Raw genomic sequence first — 13,513 nt, 5'->3', positions numbered from 1 at the left:
TGTTGCTCAAATCTGTTTTTCGAAGAAACAAATTGTCAGTGATGGGATAAAATGTTTCAGGTGTGGAAAATCTGGACACATTGCAAGATTTTGTTTGTTGCATCAGGGAAACTCAAATGGGGAATTGCCAGCGCCAGCTGTTTCCCTAAACAACTAACGGCGCTTCAAATATGCACTGTGCAGGTGAACACCTTTGCAGGGAAAGCACTGGTTGACAGCGGATGTACCCGAACTATTATTTCAAACGACATAGCTCGGAAAGCTGGTGCTCGTATTAGAAGACATGACATAATGGTGTTGGCTGTTAATGGAGAAGCTGTGAAAATGGAGGGAGAAGCTACAGTAACATTAATCATTGAAGGAAAAAAGCTCAAAACATCAGTAATGATTCTAAAAAGTGTTGTCAACCGTATTGATGCTATTATTGGTATGGATGTCATTAATCGCTGTGGAGGAGTGCACTTGTACAATGGAAAAATTGAATTTGGTTTTGTTTCAATTTATACAGAGAAACAAAGTGTTGGTATAAATGAAAAGAATTTTGATGCTTACTTTGATGGTACAAAATGGACTGCTAAATATAAATGGAAACAAAGTCAAGCACAACTGAGTAATTCTGTTGCGCAGTACAAGGTAAAACCCCAGTTGGTACCTCAATTTAATAATGAGGTGGACTTATGGGTGAAAAATGGCTGGTTGAAACCATGCAACAAAGAAGAAAAAAGTACAGAAGGGATTGTCCCGTTAATGGCTGTTGAGCAGGAAAATAAAGGAAAGGTACGACCTGTTCTGGACTTTCGCGAATTGAATCAGTACGTTAATTCGCATAATGCCACAAGTGATGCATGTGATGAAAAAGTTAGAAAATGGAGAACTCTTGGTGACAAATTTGCAACACTTGATCTTAGATGCGCCTATATGCAAATACACATCGATCCGAGTTTGTGGGAGCATCAGAGGGTAATCTACAAAGAAGAAAAATACTATCTTACACGTCTTGGTTTTGGGTTAAATTCTGCTCCAAAAATAATGTCTTCAATCTTAGGGAGCGTGTTGAATCTAGAAGCAGGTATTAGTGAAGCAACTGACCACTACATTGACGATATAATTGTTAATTTGGAAAAAACATCAGTTGAAAAGGTCGTAAATCATTTGGCGCGTTATGGATTGGTAACCAAAGAGCCAGAGCAATGCGATACTGCACGAGTGTTGGGTTTGCAACTATTTAGAAATGAAAAAAAGGAGCTTTGTTGGAAAAGAGGAAACACCATTCCAAAGTCACAAGATATCAAAACTGAAAAAGTAACACGACGGAAACTTTTTTCGATATGTGGACACTTATTAGGTCACTATCCTGTTGGAAGTTGGCTCAGAATTGCCTGCAGTTTTATAAAACAACATTGTCAAGGAGATGCTTGGGATGATCTAATCGGAGATCAAGCTCAGTCATGGTTGATTGAAATATTGCGCCGATTGGAAGTTAGTGATTCTGTGAGAGGAAAATGGAATGCTGAAGGAATTCAAAATGGAGGGACATTGTGGTGTGATGCAAGCAGCATGTCAATGGGGGTTGCTATAGAATACAATGGCGTAATAATTGAGGATGCAGCCTGGCTTCGAAGTATAAATGATGTCATGCATATTAATATTGCTGAATTAGATGCTGTGGTGCGTGGGATAAACCTAGCTGCTAAGTGGCATATGAAGAATTTGTCAGTATTCACTGATTCAGTAACAGTTCATGGATGGTTAAAAAGTATGCTGACTGAAAGTCATAGGGTTCGATCAAATGGATTATCAGAAATGCTTATTAAAAGGAGACTTTCTCTATTGCAAGACTTAATAAAAGAATATAATATAAACATCACATTGAAATGGGTTCCGTCCTCCAAAAACAAAGCTGACGTGTTGACAAGAGTTCCAAAAATTTGGATAAATGAACTTTCACAAAGAAATACTAAAGAACTAGCTGGGGTAAGTATTGCTAAAGAAATTCGTAATTGTCACTCAAAGCATCATTTTGGCGTTAATCGGACAATGTTTACAGTGCAACGAAGACTTCCGCACGTATTAAGAAAAGACGTTGAAGAATGTGTTCGCAACACCAACGGTGGGAACAAATGAGAACTCTGCACCTGCTTCTCAGAAAAATATGTACGTCTGGCGTCTACCAATTCAAGAGGAGAAAAACACTGAAACTCAGGAAAGATCACAACGAGTTATGGAAACTTATAGAATTGGAGAAAAAGTTTACGTTCGCCCTGCTGATGCAAAGTGCACTTCAGTTTCGAAAATTGGTACTGTAACTGACATACTCACAAACACAAATACTGAAATTGATGGTGTACCAAGACATGTGCGAGATGTGAGAATAGCTCCTGCCTCAAATGTTTCAAACGCTTCAAGAGAAACTATTATCAGTGAAGAGATCGACAGCGATGAAAGTGATTTTGAAGATTTAGACAAAATTTGCTGCACGAGAGGAAGAAACCGAAGAAACAGTTGTTAACGCTGAGGAGGAAGCTGGTGACAGAGAAATCGTCGATAATTTATTACCAGCGATCAGACGATCAACCAGAGAAAGGAGAAAGCCGACATATTTAAATGACTATGTTACTTAAGAACTTTAGTTCTTGGGGTGATGTGATAATAGCTGATTGTTATAAAACTTTATTATTACGTTTATAAAATTCTTGTCATTAAAGTTAATTGATGTAAGTTATTAGTGAAGTCATACGCTATTTTTGTACATAATTACGCCCTCGAGAATTTTTTGTTTCTGTATAAAAGTTGTAAGAGAATTGAATAAAAGCAGTAGAAAGTAAAAGTAAACAAAGTTGTCGTATTAACAACTTCATTATTGAGCCCTTTCAATTTTATCGCATTATGTTAACCTGATTACTTCTATTGTAGGTAAATCCGCGTGAATCAAATTTAATTCTTCAGTTCTTTTTACTTCCATTCTTAAACTTTTTAAATTTTTTAAAGCCTACGTTTAACATCTCGTATAACGCCCATAATTTTTCCAAAAGTACTATTATTAATAAGCTTGAAGAAGTCCTTTTCAAAGCTGTTTTTAGCCTTTGCACTCAAGTCAGGATTTACTTTAATATATTTCTCTGACCCTGGATTTCTTTGGCCGTGGATTTTCCTCAAATTTTATTCCTCTATGAATTTACTTGATCATTAGACCAAATCTTTGATATTGTTTTAGAGTCTCATGATGAACATATTTACTTTTATAATTTAAATAAGGTATTAGTTTATCAACACTACCTAATCTTAATCTTCCAGGAGCTCGAGGTTTCTTTGTGTAAATCATGTAGCTCTTTTGGATATTCGAAGCCTACTTCTAAAATTCAAGTATGCTTTTGCCATGAGCTAATCTTATTTTCAGTTATTGGCTTATAACCATGAGATGGTAAAGAATTACAGGTAGCACTTGAGTGCAAGCTGTAATCCTTTACCTACTTAAATTTTTAATTGGATTACACTAATGTGTTTAACTTTTTCATATAGAATCTCATACTTTTCTCATGCTTTTTTATGTGCTTAACTTTTTCATAATCTTAACTTTATTAGAATCTCATGATATTTCACCTCAAATACCTTATTCAAGCATAAGCAGCGGCTTGGGAACAGGATCAGGATTTGGAAGCAACAGGATCAGGATTTGGAAGCAATTCAAACTTTATATTAGTTAATGTAAGAGCAGCATCCCAAGTCAACCCAGGAGCAGTGTATTACCATGAAGGGTCAAGACTATATGTATTTACTCTAAAGTTCTCAAAAATATCACCAAAAACTAAAACATCTAATTTATTATAAAGGTTGTAATCTGAGAGTTTCCATCGCCTACTCTTCCCAATACTTTTTGTGCATGTTCATAATCTTTACTACTAACATGTCACTAGTTAGTCACCGGTGTTGAGCAATGTTTGGTTTGGCAAAAGTAGCAAAGAGATTCCTTACACCCACCACCAACATCTACAAAATTTGAATGGTTGTTTTCAACTGCTGGAGACATACTTTCGAATAAAAGAAACAGACTTTTGCAGGAAAAAATATTGTTCTGCAGAGAAAATATTTCAATTATTAACTTTAATTATTAAATATATTTAACATATTCTACTTTTTATTAAATTATGTTATATTATGTTAAATAATGTTGCATGGTGATTGTTTTGAGATATGTAAAATAGTTTTTTTTGCTTTAATTCTGAAGTTGGTATATTTTCAGGGCTGCCGGTAGTTGTGAGTATTGCTTTTTCAGTAAGGAGATTTTTTAGAGTAAGCTGTGGGTGCCAACTTCTTAAATGTGGTAAAAGTCCGCCAAGTGATTGAAGTTTTGGATTGTGCGATCCACGAGATATTTTCAAATTGCAGATATTTCAAGTTACGCATTTGGAATCACTGGCTGTTATGGTAAAATGATTCCACAGATAGCTTTTGTTTCGATTATTTTCAATCGTAAAATTTAGCACTGAGAAACTTTTGATAAAATTATTGATTTTGGTTACTTCACTTAAATGTTACTTCACTTAAAGAATGATTTGAGAGCAGTAGCTAGAATCAATTATGTAACGTGATTTCCATTAAAATTTCTACAATTATGATAATTAAAAATTGATTTACTAACAAACGATTACAATTAGGAAACCGTCATGATCCCAAACTAAATTAAAAACAAATTATCTCAACTTAAAAAAAGTCTTATATAAGTTTCGGTTCAATTCGCTGCAATTAATATTTAATCAAGTAATTAACCATAGAAAAGGTGCAACTTTTTGATACTACCGGAAAAGTGCTGTGACAATTGAAAAATTTTTCAAAAACAAAAAAAAAGATTTTTTGGCTATCTTACTAAATTTTTGAAATTCTAGCGTCCCTTGCCAGAACAGAAGACATTATCCTAGGATGGTGAAGTTTTGAGCAGAAGTTACTTATGTATCGAGGCAACTTTTCCCCTCTTCCCCAAAAGCATCATAAAAAATTTGCTTTTTTTCGATTCCCCTAATTTTTATTGTTTCATCGATTTGGAAAAAATGCAGATAATTACAGTTTTTTGTTTTAAGTCAAACTTGTTAAACTGAAAACAAAAGCATTTGTTTCCATGGACAAGGAAATCAAAAAAAAACGTTTAAAAACATTTTTCAATTTTTAAAGTGTAAAAAAATTTTAAACTTAAAAATGGTTGTTCAACAAAGTAGAGGACCTTAATCAAACCTTCGGCAGATCTTGAGCCTAAATTTTGCTTATTGACTTCGGTAAACTTTCCAGCAAATCCTTTTCTTCATGTCATACGTTGCTTTTGGTTGCGACGATTCTGTAACGCCATCGAGATAACCCACAGTACAATTTAATCCTTTACAATCGTTTACTTTTCTAGGTACAGTTTCTTGTTGTAATATCTTTTATAGTCTCCATTATTTTTCTTAATCATCAAATTTCGTATGCTGTTTGGTCTTTTTATAAATCGTTTTATCAAAAAACTATTAAAGGGGTCATTTACTGTAACTTTGAGTTTCAATGTCGTTATCGCTTGACGTTATGAATTCCATTAACAAACTAACAGTTTGACAAAACTGTGATAGGAATCCAACCCATGCCCAAGTTTTAATCCAGTTGTTTTTCTAACAAACTGACTGTTTTTCTTGAGTAACTCAGGATATATTGTAAATGGCAGGTGAAAAATTGCTTCCTTTAAAGTCCCTAAAGGAATGGATTGTTTTACAAAAAAAAGCATGGGCTTCAGAACTAATTAATTTATTTAATTATTAACTATTAATTAAATAATTAATTAATTAACATTATCACAAAAGTTCGAGTTGTTGATGATATTCGATGAAAGAAAAGAAAGATTTTGAACATAAAAAATCTTAGATAAGCGAGCTCCACTATTTTTTCAATGAGTGGTTTAAAACAGTAGAGATTTTTGTGGGATAAGTTTTTTTTATACATAAACTAGTTTTTTTGACGGTTTTTCGCTTCTTCGTCTCTTTTTTTCAAACGACTGATTCGTTAACAAACGAAATATCACCGATTTACATTTGACTAAACTTTTGTAACGCATTATGTAACGCGAGTTTTCAAATCGTTTACAATGATAGTTTTCAGGGTTATGATTAGGACATGGCTTCGGATTAAACCTCCTAACAATAAAATTATTTGATCAATGTTATAATGTTGGTAATCACACATTTTAGAAAAAAAAAAGAATATTCTTGAAAAAACTTTATTCTTGCTTAAAGAATCACTCGGTTTGATAAGAGAACAGAATCTATTTAAGGTAATTGAGGGATGTTTCGCGAAGCCAAATACGACTTTAGCGATGGGGTTTCCTTAACCCGATTGTTCAGATCTTTCAATAAAGGATATTCATTTAAAAACAACTCGTTGACCATCTCACAAATGAAATGGACTGCTATATCTGCGAAAGAAATCTAAGAAGAAAAATGTAACGACATAAATGTAAACATATATAATGCAACATCGGTGACGTGAAAGAAACAAAACAAATAATAGTTATTTAAAAAATTAATATTTAAAAATAATAAGTTAAAAAAAAAAAAAAAGCATCTAAAAATGAATATACATTTAGCAACATATCAATGATAAATATTAAAAAAAAAAAAAAAAAAAAAAAACTCACTGAATCACCAACAAAGTAACCAACTCCGCCATTGTTACGCTTCAGCAATCTCTCCATAAAAGCAAACTTTAGCTTGGTGGGTTCTTTGGCAAAGAATTGTGCAACTGCTTCTTCCTAAAACATTAGTTTTTAATATTTCAAAGAAAAAAATTAAATTTTATGCTAAGTATGCATCCAAAGAATTTATTTAAAAAAAAAAAAAAAACCTTTTCACTTCCAACCAAACTTTTATTTAGTGCGACTTCAAAGTAGTCTTTAACAAAATCATTTAATGTTTCAAACACTTGATTGATGACCACTCTTTCAGAAGCATTAGCTCCATAAAGATCAAATGTCTCAGCTAAATATGCATATATAGCTGCAGATTGACAAATAACTTGTCCATCAACTTCTAATGTTGGCAATTGACCCAGAGGAAACTTGGATTCTTAAAATTAACAATAATAAAAGAATCAAAAGATTAGAGCCATGCAAAGCATGTAAAAAATACCATGACAACAACATGTCGCATTTACATACACAAACACCTGAGAAATGATATTATAAAAATCGAACAGTTGATAACAATTTTTATTTTTAAGACAAGAATTATTAAAAATGTTTTTTCATTGGTTATTATCAAAAGCATCTTACTGTCATTTTTCAGCGCAGGCCAATCTTGAAAGTTGAATTTGTTGTCTGTGAACTCAACTCCTTTATAATGTAGCAACAGTCTTGCAATCTCACCTCGACCTTGGAGATTGAAATAGTTAAACACATAGTTAGGAGCCATTAAATTTTTGTCTTTAAAGAAATTCATGATTAGCTGACATTTGACATGAACAAATTTGTGTGTGTGTGTGTATATATATATATATATATATATATATATATATATATATATATATATATATATATATATATATATAAATGTAAACATTTAGTGGTGAGTGGAGAGATTTGGGGCACCTCAAATAACCGTTCCTGAAAGTCAAGGTCTGCAGCAAACCCTTTCCTTACATTTACTGGTTAAAAAAATTAGCAGCTCATGGGATGTTCTGGTCTTCCACGATTTATTATATATATATATATATGGTGTTCGTAAAGTCGGTTTAAGTCTTTGATGAAATATAGTTAAATAGAGAAATAAGATAATCAATTTATATATATTTTATTTTAAAGTAGAATTGTCGATAATATATATAGTTAGAGAAAATTTTCGAAATGAACTCCTTCTGCAGTTATATAGAGTTTCAACCGATCAGGTACACTTGTGTATACTTGTGTCAGGTACACTTGTGTATACTTTCTCGCACATTGATAACTGTAGCTCCGCACAGGCTTACTCGATTCGGCTGCGTAGCTCAGTAAGCGTAGAGGGTTTGTTCACGTATATTTTATCTTTTAAGTAGCCCCAGAGGAAAAAGTCTGGTTGAGTCAGTTCAGAAGAACGCGCAGGCCACTCAATAGGGTCTCATCTGCCGATCCAATGACCAAGGGACTTTTGATCGAGCCACTCTATCACTACAAGTGAATAGTGGGAAGGCGTTTCATCCTGTTGAAAGTAGAGACAAAGTTGTTTAACTTTAGGCCATACATTCGTCTTAAACATTTCCAGATAAGACTCGCCAGTGACAGAACCATCGAAGAAGTATAGTCCAATAAGTCCACCTGAAGTCATTCCATACCACACCATAAGTCCTTCTTTAGATTTGCCAACCTGAAATATTTCATGCGGATTAGATTAGGCCCAGTAGCAGCTATTGTGACAATTTATAACTCCATTCAAAGTAAACTGACTCTCATTCGACCACAAATCTTGACAATCATACTTGGGTTTTTGGAAAAATTGTTCAATAGTATTTCACAAAACTGCACTCGTCTATCAAATTCGTCTTTACTAAGCTCTTGGACTTTGCTTGGTCTGAAGGGTCAAAGGCCTGACTCTTTAACGGCATGGTAATAGCTGGTCTGTTTCATGCCCAGAGCTACATTGCCCTTTCGAATTAAAAGATCACTGGTTTTCACGAGTTGCTCAATCACTCCTTCGACTGCCTCTTCTGTCACAGCTGAGCAAGGCCGGTGCGATCCCTCTTGATTATGAACGCTGCCTGTCTCTTTAAACTTGTCAACCAACTTTAGAATCGCCGGCTTGGAGGGTGGCTGCGTGCCGAGCTGTTTTCTCCACTCTCATCGAACTTGCTCAGAACTCTCGAAATTGGCATAGAGAAGAACAACTTTAATTCTCTCTTCAAGAGATAGTTGGTAGCTCATTTTTTTTCTGAAATTATACTTCCTAGAATCAAGTTTTAAAGCATATATTACTATTTAAATGAATAAATTATCATAATAAGGAGAAATTTTTAATCAAAGACTTAAATCGACTTTACGAACACCCTGTATGTGTAAGTTTGAGCACATCAAGAGAAAAATAAAAAAAAAAAAAGAAAAAATTATTTTATTTCTTAACTTTCATCCCTCAAAAAATTTTCTGAGGAAAAATTTTCTTGTTAAAACTTGTTTCAGAAAATTGTTTTCAAAATTTTTTTCACAGCATTAAAAACAAGTTATTGCCATATAGTTTTTTTGACATTAACAAATTTGTGTGTTAAAATAACACAGGAAGTGTTCTTTCATCAAGATATTTCTTCAAGGTTGGTGCTGCTTTTACTTTCTGGTTTAATTCATTTAGTAAATGATAGCCATCTAAAAACGATTGACAAATCAGTCCAGTAAAACTGTGAAAGACTAGATCAGCAAGACTAATCTAAAATAGAAAGTAATAACAAAATGTGTTAACAGATAAATGTAAGAAAGAAAGAGGAATGAATAAGACTGAAAAATATAAAGTTGTCAGAAGACATAAAAATCTTACTGAGGATCCCACAAAATATCCAGATCCAGCACTATTAGATTTTACTATGTTCTCCAAGAATGTAAATTGACTTATGACTGACGGTCTCAAAAAGAGCTGTGCAAATGCTTCTTTCTACAAAATTCAAGCTTCAAATTAGGTTTAAAAACTCTGATGTTTAAAATAACAATCTTTGTTAAAATCTAAATTATCGCATAAATGTTAGCAAAATTAACGCTTTTACTTAAACTTTTTGTTTAATTTTTAAAATAAAACTAAAATATTGCATGAGCAAAAAGTCATTTGTCAACTGCAACCTTATAAAAGTTAGCTAAATATAAGAACAATGTTCTAAACTAAAATCTCTTTGAACGACAAGCAATTCAGAACTAGCTTATAATAATCACCTTTTCATCTCCATTTAGTGTACTGTTCTTGTACACAGTAGAGTATTCTTTCAAAAAATCATTCACAGTTTCTAAAACCTGATTAATTATCACTCTTTCAGAAATGTCTGCTCCATAAAGACCAAACTCTTCAGCAAGGTATTTGTAAATAGCTGCTGATTGACAAATAACTTCTCCATCTACTTCTAATGTTGGCAATTGCCCCAATGGAAATCTAGAACCTTAAAATAAATATTTCATAAAGTTAAGTCTGAGAAAGTTTTGTGCATACTTAGAAAGCAACAGATAAATAACAAATGCAGTAAATATATTAAATACTTACTATCGTTCTTTAGTGCTGGCCAATCAGGAAAGTTAATAATGTTATCCGTAAACTCCACTTGTTTGTAATGAAACAGAAGTCGAATAGTTTCCCCACGACCCTGGAGACCAAAGTAGTTCAAAACATACTTAGGAGCCATGCTATTCAGTGATTTAAAAATGAAGCTGCTTTGTTTTTTATCGCTTTTTTTTAAAAGAAATTAAATGTAAATGAATTGTAAATAATCAAAAAATATAAAACTTTTTAAAATTGAGAAACGTGCAAAAGATTCTTCCGAAAATTTGGTCAATGTTTAAAATAGCATTTGTTTTACTACTTTATTCTGGGAAAGAATAAAAAAATCATATAATATCATATAATTAGATCCGCAAGTCACATACAAGTGACATAATTAACATAATTAGTCACATACAAGTGACATAGATTAAATGCAAACAACAATATCAACTTTTATCTTTTATAGAAAAAAATTTCTTTTACACACCACCATACATTTTCATACTGAGCCTCAGTTAACTTCCACGAAAAACTCAGAAACTTCTCCAAAAACAGTGAAGAAAGAAGAAGAAGTGGCTGAGTAACAAGTTGTTTAAACCCTGTTTATAATAACGAAGAATAAAAACAAAACAAAACAAAAAAGCACAATATCAGCAAGAAAGTTAAAAAAAATAAACAGTAAATGCCTTATTTATTTTCTTATTTTTTTAAAATTATTTTTCTAAAGTTTGTTTACACATGTGGCTGTGCAATGTTTGTTCTTAGTCCTTGTTTTTTGGCTGAGACATTTTTCAGATTGTAAAAACTTGAATGAAATTTAACTCAATAGAAGTAAACATACAATTTTATTATTATTTTTATCATTTCTTATGTTTTATTTGATAAATATTTACTGTAACATTTTAAATTAATCACTATACTCAGGCGGTGGTCGAAATAATTCATAAAAGCTTTGTGTCTGCAAAAGGATTTCAACTCAGACGAACGCGGGTTTTCATAGTAATTTGTTTTATGTAATTAATTTGAAATGGTCATACTTTTTTAATCATATATTTGCAAAAATTTTATTTACGGACCAAATACTCTCCACATTATACCCTTTCAAATCTGAAAAAAAAAAAAAAAAAAAAAAAAAAAAAAATTACGCCGAAAATTATTTGTGCGTATTTGTCAAAATTAAGAGATAATTAGCATTAATTTGTCGTTTAATTTAAAAACAGATGATTAGATGTAAGTTAAATTTTTTATTTATTTATTAATTTTTTATTACTGAGTAATCTGCTTCCATAAAAACGTAATACTGTAAAATATTGATCTCACGAAGCCTGAAGGTAAACAAAAAAATGGTTCTTCTTATATTAAAAGTTTTTTTTTCTATACAGAAAGTTACATTCGAGACAAACGAAGGGAAATTGAGTTTAGTTCGTTATAACGAGATGCTCTTCGTATTGAGGTTCGTTAATTCAAGATTTTACTGAACACTTTAAACGTCAATGGCGAATGGTGTAAATGACTTAAAAACTACTTTTTTTAGTTAGCACTCTATTTCTGATACTTGCTCCGATTTAAATACGTTCCGCTGACTGTCTGATTTCGTTAATTCTTAATCACACCTTAAGGAGAACATAAAAAATTAGAGGAACAGACTATTTGCACCTTAAAGAGAACTATGTTCTCTTTAAGGTGCAAATAACGATTAACAAAACTAGACAGTCAGTTACATTGTTTATAATACAATATCTCAATATCAACTTTTTATCATATATTGTGGCATATATATATGTGCCACAATATATGATAAAAAGTTGATATTGAGACATTGTATTAATAACAACGAAATATGACGCTGTCTCGTGAGATTGGAATGTTTCAATGAATAAAAATCTTGAATTTACTTAAAAACATTCCAATCATCACGAGATTTTTCAAAACTCATTTTACCAGGATTACAGAGGAGTTTCTTGTATAAATAAGTTTTGTTCAGAATTCGAAAAGAAAATCTGAAAAATGTAACGCACAAAGTCGCCTGGAAACTAGACTTGTAATTTGACAGTTGTTATTTAAAACAACTGAGTAACTACAAATCTCGTTTATTAGATAAATAACTTGCAAACATTTAAAAATAAAGTTTAAAGAAATCACGTCCAAGTAACTGTGTCTTTTGCTAAAAGGACATTAATAAATCAATTCTAAACTTGAAAAAACTGGCAAATACTGGAAAAAATGGTTTAAAATAGAGTAAAAATTAAAATGCCAAAAAAAAAAAAAAGCTTAAGCACAACTTTAAAATCATCAACATCTTTAGCGACAAAAAACTGCAAGAGAGGTGAAGGATGCTTCTTAAACAGTTCAAGACATTGAAACAGACTTAACTTTAGAAGTTTAGCCACCCACACCTTTCTCAACCATATCTCTTCCTGTCTAAAAGACATGCTGAGCTACATTTACAGTGAGTAGCTTCTGTAATCTCAGCATCGCATTGCATTTTCTTCTTAAACTTTCAGTCACAGGTTGTATCCGGAGAAAGAAGCTCCTCTGCTTTAAAAATGATTAAGCCATACCTGAAATTATCCATGTTACCAGCGAGGTTCAAAGAACTGGCTCTGATTTCAATATCATCAAGTATTTGCAGGCCATGGAAAATCTGGAAGCTGCATTTGTCCAAAGTTCGCAAACTTCTGTAGAACTAGAGTTTGATAAAAATCAACTGTGTTCAAAGTTGTTGATTTTGGTTTGAGAAAAGACTCACAACCTATAAATTAACAACGATGATAATAATTACTCTTCATAATATAACTTTTGCAAGACTCTGATTAAACTATCAGTTGAAAGTGGAATGTTGTGCATATCGGGCCTTTTGATGATTTTTTTTAGGTTTTTAGTTGATTTTTGGTATCTAGAAATGACTCTGTGCATGTGAAAAGCAATATGTTTAACGGAATTGCAATTCAAGTCTTGAATTATTTTTTTTGGTGTTTTTATTTTGATGCATATTGAAACATCTGAAATAATGGTGAGAAATTGGGTATGAAAAACATAGGGACATGCATCAAATGGCAGAATAAAGTTGGAAGTCTGAAAAAAGCTGCATCATATCTGTGAGAGCGGTTTTTTTACATAAATGTTTTATTAGGATAGAGGGTTATAGAGATGAGTCCAGAAGGTATGGGCTCTAGCGTTATATGGAAGGTATGTGAAGATTGAGGTTGAGGCTGAGGGTCTGAGGATTATTTGGTTAAAGGTTCAAGGTGTGTTTTTCGTCCTCAGTATATTCTAATATACAATATATCTCAGTTTACGTT

At 32.2% G+C, this 13,513-nt stretch overlaps 3 protein-coding genes across 3 annotated transcripts; 1 reads left to right on the top strand and 2 right to left on the bottom strand.

The window, feature by feature from the left end:
- Window positions 1–51: 51 nt before the first annotated feature.
- On the top strand, window positions 52–2,124 carry LOC149889368 (uncharacterized). Its single transcript, XM_090085104.1, has one exon. It carries the CDS (start codon window positions 52–54, stop codon window positions 2,122–2,124), a length of 2,073 nt encoding a protein of 690 aa, XP_089941230.1.
- Window positions 2,125–6,221: 4,097 nt separating this feature from the next.
- On the bottom strand, window positions 6,222–7,457 carry LOC149889367 (glutathione S-transferase 1-like). The gene is made up of 4 exons (XM_090085938.1): window positions 7,286–7,457; window positions 6,859–7,079; window positions 6,653–6,766; window positions 6,222–6,443 (listed from the first exon to the last, which is right to left on the bottom strand). Exons 1-4 carry the CDS (start codon window positions 7,449–7,451, stop codon window positions 6,285–6,287), a joined length of 660 nt encoding a protein of 219 aa, XP_089942064.1. The 5' UTR covers window positions 7,452–7,457; the 3' UTR covers window positions 6,222–6,284.
- A 333-nt stretch (window positions 7,458–7,790) lies between these two features.
- On the bottom strand, window positions 7,791–10,399 carry LOC145182773 (glutathione S-transferase 1-like). The gene is made up of 4 exons (XM_080058008.2): window positions 10,215–10,399; window positions 9,893–10,113; window positions 9,507–9,620; window positions 7,791–9,398 (listed from the first exon to the last, which is right to left on the bottom strand). The coding sequence occupies exons 1-4, from the start codon at window positions 10,351–10,353 to the stop codon at window positions 9,240–9,242; spliced, it is 633 nt and encodes a 210-aa protein (XP_079914134.2). The 5' UTR covers window positions 10,354–10,399; the 3' UTR covers window positions 7,791–9,239.
- Between the last annotated feature and the right edge of the window lie 3,114 nt (window positions 10,400–13,513).

Source organism: Hydra viridissima, unplaced genomic scaffold (genome assembly GCF_058129835.1).
Source record: "Hydra viridissima isolate aposymbiotic clone 2 unplaced genomic scaffold, HvirCarnegie_v1 scaffold_4, whole genome shotgun sequence".
In the NCBI taxonomy this organism is placed as follows: Eukaryota; Metazoa; Cnidaria; class Hydrozoa; order Anthoathecata; family Hydridae; genus Hydra; species Hydra viridissima.
The sequence above is the reverse complement of the archived record's forward strand: the minus strand, read 5'-3'. Positions and strand labels throughout refer to the sequence as shown.

Excerpts from the sequence above, each read along its gene's own strand:
- LOC145182773 (XM_080058008.2), bottom strand. The coding sequence starts at position 10,353 with ATGGCTCCTAAGTATGTTTTGAACTACTTTGGTCTCCAGGGTCGTGGG. Across the intron at positions 10,114-10,214 it reads GCCAGCACTAAAGAACGATA|GTTCTAGATTTCCATTGGGG; the intron begins GTAAGTATTTAA and ends ATTTATTTTAAG. Across the intron at positions 9,621-9,892 it reads CACTAAATGGAGATGAAAAG|AAAGAAGCATTTGCACAGCT; the intron begins GTGATTATTATA and ends TGAATTTTGTAG.
- LOC149889367 (XM_090085938.1), bottom strand. The coding sequence starts at position 7,451 with ATGAATTTCTTTAAAGACAAAAATTTAATGGCTCCTAACTATGTGTTT. Across the intron at positions 7,080-7,285 it reads GCCTGCGCTGAAAAATGACA|AATCCAAGTTTCCTCTGGGT; the intron begins GTAAGATGCTTT and ends GTTAATTTTAAG. Across the intron at positions 6,444-6,652 it reads GTTACTTTGTTGGTGATTCA|ATTTCTTTCGCAGATATAGC; the intron begins GTGAGTTTTTTT and ends TTTTCTTCTTAG.
- LOC149889368 (XM_090085104.1), top strand. The coding sequence starts at position 52 with ATGTTTCAGGTGTGGAAAATCTGGACACATTGCAAGATTTTGTTTGTT.